Consider the following 6,894-nt stretch of genomic DNA (forward strand, 5'->3'; position numbering starts at 1 on the left):
TGTTGACCAATTTTAATTCCACTATAATTGTTAGGTATCAACGCCCTGCCGGAGCCTTTTCCTTTCGTAAAGAGATGATACTTCGTTGTTGTAGAGTGTTAATTGATGGACAAATGGCACGTCGAATGTCACAATGATCACGATCATCCTTTTTATTGTTCTCCCAAATCGCACGCTATCTCCGATTTCGTTTTCACCCCTCCCCAATTTTCCCGGGAAGCAATGCCCGCACTGTTGCCTCCAATGTCTGTTAGTAAAAATGAGAGCAAGCATTATAAATAAATATATTATGATCTATATACGAAATGGTACGATTCGTTCAAGACTTTTGAGAACGTCTGCCGCGGACCATCGTCATTAAGAGCCGGAAGAAGCCTCGGAGCGGAAGATCGTAAGTAATTGCTCGCGCGTATACCGACAGCCATCCTTATCCAGTACGATCGTCTTTTGGCGAGATTTTGATCCGCGATCGAGACTAATATCACTTTTCCGGAGTTCCAGCAGCTTGGACAGATACCTAATCAGTTCCGTGTTCGCTTCACCGTCAATTGGTGGAGCAGCTAGGGGAGATAAGTGGAGCTGAATCGTTTGATCGAATAGCGTTAAGGTTGATCCATCAACCAGCGACATACCGATTTGGCATCCAACACCTTCCTCACTCACATCGGTGATCCCACTAGTCTTTGCGCCCGGTTTGGCCAATATTTTCACGATCAAGTTGCCGGTTTTGGCATCGACCAGCACGGGGCCGGTGATCGGAGCGGCGGCACTACTTTCTGTGGGGACATTCTTCTTACCCTTCGCGGTTCCGCCTTTCTTGGACATAGCCCAAACCGTCGATCGGTAAGGCCTGCAGCGGGAAAAATTTACCGCGAATCGCTTGATGAGTTGGCTCATAAAAACGCGAGCCTGCTTTTTTGTTTACAAACAGCTGATTTTGACAAATGCCCTTGAAAACTAGAAGACGCGGCCGGTAAAAGGAATGCGGAGCGGAGGTTTGATAAGTGTCCTCGAAATTCCGTGAAATTTTCCCAAAGTCCTTAGCAAGTTCCCGGTTGCAATTCAACATTGACTAGCGCCTGCACGGTTACTGGGTTGAGTGAGTATTTGAAGCACGATGTTCACAGCAAGAATTGGTCCTTATCAAACGAAAGAAAAAGGAAGACGGTAGGGTAGTGCCCGTATTTGTCTGGATGACCTCGTTCCCCGATCTGTGTTGAATATTATCACATTTGATTGATTTTCGCGTTATTTGCGTTCTTACTCCCGACCGTCCTTTCAATAAAACACAATCCGCTCCAGCAGCAAGGCGAGATTGGATCCGTGCTGCGTGATAGTAGTGAATTCACGAGATCTAATACGTGCTTACATAAGGATTCTCCTACAAGGACCTAAACAAACAGAGTTGATATCACTCCTGATCGCGAGACTGAGAGTGTTGCTAGATTTGTTTTTGGCTTTCCAACTTGAACGGGGTATGAATTCGGCGTTTCGTCGTCAGTTTTCCGCAGTGCTTTCGATTGCCGTTCAGCGAGGTGCGTTACGGTGTGGCCGAAGCAACAGCGTAGAGCTACCGCTTCCTGCTGGTGGTTTATTTGTGGTACAACGGCGACGATACTGCTGCTTCGAGATGAAACCAAAGGTGTACGTGACACGGAACGATTACGCTCGCATCGGTTTGGACTTACTGAAGGAAGAGTAAGCGAAATGGTCAAGCTTTAGCCTTTGCTACTTACCTTCGCATTTCACTTTCAGATGTGATATTTCAGTTTGGGATGAAGCCTATCCGGTGCCACGAGATGAGTTTTTGAAAAACGTCGCCGGCAAGGATGCGATCTACTGTTCCCTGAACGATCGTATCGATAAGGAGCTACTCGATCAGGCGGGACCGAATCTAAAGGTTATCTCAACGATTTCTGTTGGGTGAGCATCAAATGTGGATTGAATGGTTTGAATAACTTGCTAATGGCCCTTCCTTTCAGCTACGATCATATCGATGTAAAGGAATGCAAGCAACGAGGAATACGTGTCGGTTATACGCCCGACGTACTAACGGATGCAACGGCGGAGCTCACGGTAGCGCTTCTACTGGCAACCGCTCGCCGGATGTTCGAAGCCAACAAACAGGTACACACGGGCGGTTGGAAGTCGTGGTCACCGATGTGGATGTGTGGCAAGAGCATTAAGAACTCGATCGTAGGAATCTTCGGATTCGGACGCATCGGCCAAGAAGTGGCGAAACGGTTAGCTCCCTTCAAACCGGCCCAAATTCAGTTCACGAGCCGTACAGATAAGTTTCTAACAGCCGAGGATCTGGGTGTAACACAAGTTCCGTTCGATGAGTTGATCGAAACAAGCGATTTCCTCATCATCGCCTGTTCGTATAACGTGGAAACAGCCAATCTGTTCAACGACGCCGTCTTTTCGCGCATGAAACCATCGGCCATCCTAGTGAACACGAGCCGGGGCGGTGTGGTAGAGCAGCACGATCTGATCCATGCGCTGCGTGCTGGCAAAATTCAAGCCGCCGGACTTGATGTAACCACACCGGAACCACTTCCGCTCGACAACCCGCTGTTGACGCTACCGAATGTCGTGCTGTTGCCGCATATTGGCAGTGCCGACATCGAGACACGCATCGAAATGTCTCGCATCACGGCTTGCAACATTCTGGCCGGGTTGAAGGGTGTGAAGATGATGTCGGAAGTTTGATATTCTCAATTCCAGGGCGAAGGTTGCGCTTTTGGTTATTGCTACTGAATAAAATGGTCACTATTTTGGGCAGGATTTCCTTTCCGCTCCATCACACCACGTACACTCGTGTATTCGCAATCTTTTTTATCATTTACATGCCGTCGGATGTTTAACTACCTACTCGCATCGGAGGGGACACGAGTATCACGCCATCACCACGCACGAACAGCATCGGAATGGTGCGTTTTGTCGTTTTGTACACTTCCTCGTAGGTTTCCTCGTCGATTTCGACCGTCGTGACCGTTTCTTCCGCATCGCCCAGCACCATATTGAGATGTTGATCAAAGGCCTGGAAACGAGGGACCAAGAGAACAGGTCACTGTATGAAACGGGGTCGATTATTGTGCATTTAGCTTACATGAAGCCGTCCGCGAAGCTCACGCTCGTTGCGCATTTTAACGTAGATTTTCTCGTCTAAGCTGAGGCGGATGAGGTCTAGCGGTTCCTTCACGGGAATTATGGGCATCTGGAAGGCGAAGAAGTGAGGCATTTAGAAACCCATCACCGGATGCGTAAAGACGAAACCCTACCTGCTCCTCTTCTGCCATCGTTTGAGATGTTCTTGTAAAACACGCTACTAAAAATTAATCTAGAAAAGTTGGAAATCACTTCGCAAAACACTTTTACGGAGGACGCGAAAGCAGAAAAAAACGAAGCGGCAAAAGTGACGTTTGATTTGTAAACAAAAAATGACAGTTCATGCGACAGGGTTGTAGTCAACAACGTTGAAAAGTAAAGCCGGACGTGCCATGTGGTTTGTTGAGCATTCCGGGCTCTTAAAATTCGTGTAGGACAATACAATAGCTTCCACTGGACGCGGTTAAACCATTCATCAAAACCTAGCAGCATAGTGTAATCCGTTTTTGGTGAGTAAACATAGAATTCGCGGAGAATTGCGGTCGTAGCAAGCGGCACGATCCGGAGCGGCACGACTCGGAGCGGCGCACATAACCATACTTTGTGTCCTTATTTACCGCTCGTTTCTTGTTGCAGTTTGTACCAACGATGAGTTTCCGTGGCAGAGGGGGCGGTGGTGGTGGTTTCCGTGGCGGTGCGGGAGGTGGCCGTGGACGAGGTGGTAGCGGTGGATTCCGCGGTGGCGGCGGCGGTGGCGGTCGCGGAGGATTCAATAATCGCAGCTTTGGAAACCGAGATGATGGTCCGAAGAATATCGTGCCGCTGGGCTTCTACGATTATCCGTGCCAGGAAGATCTGGTGGCCAAAGTGGAGATAGAGAATGTACCATTCTTTAATGCACCAATCTACATGGAGGGTGAGAAGCAGATCGGCAAGGTGGACGAAATATTTGGCCATCTGAAGGACTTCTACGTCTCGATCAAGTTGATGGACAATATGAAGCCGGATGGATTCCAGCCGAAGCAGAAACTGTTCATCGATTCGGCCAAGTTGCTCCCGTTGGCGCGGTTCCTACCGGGTGGGCAAACCAGAAGACCAGGTGGTCGGGTTGGCAAACCAGGTGGTGGACGCGGAGGTGGCGGTGGCCGAGGCCGCGGTGGTGGTGGTTTCCGCGGTGGTAGAGGTGGTCCTGGTGGAGGCGGTGGTGGGGGTGGTGGCTTCAGAGGACGTGGTGCCGGAGGTGGTGGTGGCCGCGGAGGCGGTGGATTCCGTGGAGGAAACCGAGGAGGCGGCGGCAACCGATGGTAACACACGTGAAAGGTGTGCTCCATGTTCCGGTACTATCAATTTGGTGTACATCTCGAGGTACGCTATCAAGAGTAATTTTGTGAATAAGTGCTTAATGTTTAAGATAAAAGAAAATATAAGCAACCTAACATCTTCCTATCGAAGATGGCCAACCATAAACGGTCTATTTCTTGATAAATTATGCATTTTATTAACTGAAAAAATGATTATTTCTAGCACCTTGATTATTTCGAGTGATTAAAACTGTTAGCAGCGACACATTCCCAGTGCCTTTAGTTGCGCCTCGAACCGGAACAATCCGTTCGACATACCGGACAGCATTGTTTTTCCTGCAACCAACGATCGATGCACTCGTCGTGGAACTGATGGCTGCAGGACGATAATCGGCGGCAACGATTACCATCGATTTGTTCCAAACAGATCGGACACTCTATCCCCTCGCCATTTCTCCTACGGTTGAAAAGAATGTTGATTCGAAGTCGAAGAGAAAATCCCCCAACATAGCAAATACATACCCGCCTAACGAGCTGCGACCACAATCCGAATCAAGGCGCGCGGTGCTCGGTGGTAGAAAGATGGCCAAGAAGCGCACCAATTCGGTCTCATCATCATAGCAGTATCGTGCACGCAGCTCATGCTCTTCACTGTACAGGCGCTCGCTGGCGAAACAATGGCGTGAGATCAGATGCCCGACCAGTCCCAGGTCATTAGCGACAAACATCGTCGAATCTTCCAGTCGAAAGCAAACGCAAACTGGACAACGAAACTCCGCCTTCTCTCCGTTGGTTTGCTGCTGGCGGTGGTGCTCGGCACGAAAATGGTCATACAGAGTCTCAATCGAGAGACGATCTTGACCGCACGCGGGACACGTGTAGATATCGATGGCATCGTACTGGTCACGGTTCACCTTCCGTCCATACTTGCCCAAAAGTTCTTCGTACGAAATCACCCGCTGCAGCGGATGCCAAAGATTGGCACAGGATGCACTGGACTTCGGACAGGTCAGGCAGCTTAGTGTACGTCCGTTAATGAAAACTGAAACACCAGCAACGGCTACATAATTGGGAGAATTGGCGTAGGTTTGGGAACAAAGAGCGCGGTCAATCTACTTACTATTGTCCATCATTAAACACTAATGGTCAGCAGCAGAGAACCTGGCTCCCGTCGACGACGCGTCCAACGATGATATGGTTCGTGGGCACATTTGAAAAATAATAAAGGAGTTTGCCTCTGGCAATGGCATCGATCGATCGGAGAAGCAGATAGCGTAGCAGCGGCGGCCTGGCGTTCGTTACAGACGGACCGAAACGAAATGCAATCCGTACGCCGTGTGTAAACATCAATAATTATCTCGCCCTCTCGTCTAGGCAGGCATAAGCATCATGTACGGAAACAGAACCGTGTGATACGACGCGGTGCTCGTGATACGACTCGTGGTGCATAAAGACGCCGCACTCGGCTCGGCGGTGTCTGCATCTCTAGAAAGACCTCCGAATAGTTTTAGAATGGTTTAAAATTTTTGGGCATCTGTTCGATTAACTTTCGATTCGATTAACGTGAAGCGTGAATTCATGAAAGGGAAAGTGTAGGTAGATGAGTAGTGGTTTAATCAGTTACATTTCAAAAATCACTTTAGCTCACGTTGTCACGTATAGTTATTTCTTTTTCTTTCGCTCTAGGAATGTATGAATGAAACGAGTTAACTTATATACAGTTATTCAAGTGCAAGTAAGAGTAGGAATCGTGGAGGAGAGTCGTTGCTAGATGCAATTTTCCCCACATCCGAACGACCAGGGGAAATTCACCACAAAACGAGTAACTGGAGTGCACGCACTCACTCGCTCGCTACTAAAACCGATCTACTACCAGAGCACTTGGCAGGATTCATCCACAACGAGCGGCAGATGCTAGTAGCGCGTACCATCGAAACCCTATGCAAGAAAAACCGGAAAAAATCACAGCAAGCATGTCTTCGTTCGATGGCTTCAATGCGGAGCGGCAGAACATAAGGCATGCAAGGACTTTAATAAATATAATGGCGTTCTGGTGGTTCCGAACAGTCTTGTATTCTCATGACGGTTTACCCTACGCTCCCGGTGGGGACGCATGGTTGTCTATCCTTCCGAATCCTATTTTGTGCCTCTAACCCTTATCGTGCACTTTGCTGGTTCCCCTGTGGTTTGTTCGTGATTGTTATTGTTGTACGCCACTACCGTCTGGTGCTTACTGATGTCTTGTGACAGCCATTCGCACTCGATTATGTAGATTTTCCTCTCAATCCGTTTAATTTGACTCCCTCGTGCATACGCGGTTCCAGAAGGTGCTTCTGATACGTCGCCAATGCCATCTTCAACGGACGGATTGGATGACTGCGCGAAAAGAAACGCGAGACCGACGGATCTGTCTGTAGATTGAAAAATCCTTAAAAATTCCTTTGGTCGCTACTACACTAGCACTGGAGCCAGGCAAGTACCG

At 48.7% G+C, this 6,894-nt stretch overlaps 5 protein-coding genes across 10 annotated transcripts; 2 read left to right on the top strand and 3 right to left on the bottom strand.

Moving 5' to 3' along the window:
- Positions 1-282: 282 nt before the first annotated feature.
- Positions 283-1,069, bottom strand: LOC125952166 (UPF0235 protein C15orf40 homolog). 2 transcript variants are annotated; one of them, XM_049681476.1, is made up of 3 exons: positions 930-1,069; positions 633-850; positions 283-560 (listed from the first exon to the last, which is right to left on the bottom strand). In XM_049681476.1, the coding sequence occupies exons 1-3, from the start codon at positions 1,067-1,069 to the stop codon at positions 358-360; spliced, it is 561 nt and encodes a 186-aa protein (XP_049537433.1). In that variant the 3' UTR covers positions 283-357. The 2 variants fall into 2 exon arrangements, with proteins under 2 accessions (XP_049537433.1, XP_049537434.1); XM_049681477.1 differs by having other exon boundaries at positions 926-980.
- LOC125952159 (glyoxylate reductase/hydroxypyruvate reductase) lies at positions 973-2,815 on the top strand. Of its 4 annotated transcripts, none has more exons than XM_049681465.1 (4): positions 973-1,099; positions 1,306-1,698; positions 1,756-1,923; positions 1,983-2,815. In XM_049681465.1, the coding sequence occupies exons 2-4, from the start codon at positions 1,478-1,480 to the stop codon at positions 2,710-2,712; spliced, it is 1,119 nt and encodes a 372-aa protein (XP_049537422.1). In that variant the 5' UTR covers positions 973-1,099; positions 1,306-1,477; the 3' UTR covers positions 2,713-2,815. The 4 variants fall into 4 exon arrangements, with proteins under 4 accessions (XP_049537422.1, XP_049537424.1, XP_049537423.1 ...); XM_049681467.1 differs by having other exon boundaries at positions 1,502-1,698; XM_049681466.1 differs by having other exon boundaries at positions 974-1,099; positions 1,375-1,698.
- Positions 2,775-3,423, bottom strand: LOC125952168 (U6 snRNA-associated Sm-like protein LSm3). Its single transcript, XM_049681480.1, has 3 exons — positions 3,285-3,423; positions 3,113-3,220; positions 2,775-3,043 (listed from the first exon to the last, which is right to left on the bottom strand). Exons 1-3 carry the CDS (start codon positions 3,300-3,302, stop codon positions 2,864-2,866), a joined length of 306 nt encoding a protein of 101 aa, XP_049537437.1. The 5' UTR covers positions 3,303-3,423; the 3' UTR covers positions 2,775-2,863.
- Positions 3,424-3,480: 57 nt separating this feature from the next.
- Positions 3,481-4,578, top strand: LOC125952163 (H/ACA ribonucleoprotein complex subunit 1-like). The gene is made up of 2 exons (XM_049681474.1): positions 3,481-3,620; positions 3,748-4,578. The coding sequence occupies exon 2, from the start codon at positions 3,760-3,762 to the stop codon at positions 4,417-4,419; it is 660 nt and encodes a 219-aa protein (XP_049537431.1). The 5' UTR covers positions 3,481-3,620; positions 3,748-3,759; the 3' UTR covers positions 4,420-4,578.
- A 26-nt stretch (positions 4,579-4,604) lies between these two features.
- LOC125952160 (uncharacterized) lies at positions 4,605-5,706 on the bottom strand. Of its 2 annotated transcripts, none has more exons than XM_049681469.1 (3): positions 5,533-5,706; positions 4,935-5,454; positions 4,605-4,869 (listed from the first exon to the last, which is right to left on the bottom strand). In XM_049681469.1, the coding sequence occupies exons 1-3, from the start codon at positions 5,543-5,545 to the stop codon at positions 4,692-4,694; spliced, it is 711 nt and encodes a 236-aa protein (XP_049537426.1). In that variant the 5' UTR covers positions 5,546-5,706; the 3' UTR covers positions 4,605-4,691. The 2 variants fall into 2 exon arrangements, with proteins under 2 accessions (XP_049537426.1, XP_049537425.1); XM_049681468.1 differs by having other exon boundaries at positions 4,935-5,472.
- Between the last annotated feature and the right edge of the window lie 1,188 nt (positions 5,707-6,894).

This window comes from Anopheles darlingi, chromosome 2, assembly GCF_943734745.1.
Source record: "Anopheles darlingi chromosome 2, idAnoDarlMG_H_01, whole genome shotgun sequence".
In the NCBI taxonomy this organism is placed as follows: domain Eukaryota; kingdom Metazoa; phylum Arthropoda; class Insecta; order Diptera; family Culicidae; genus Anopheles; species Anopheles darlingi.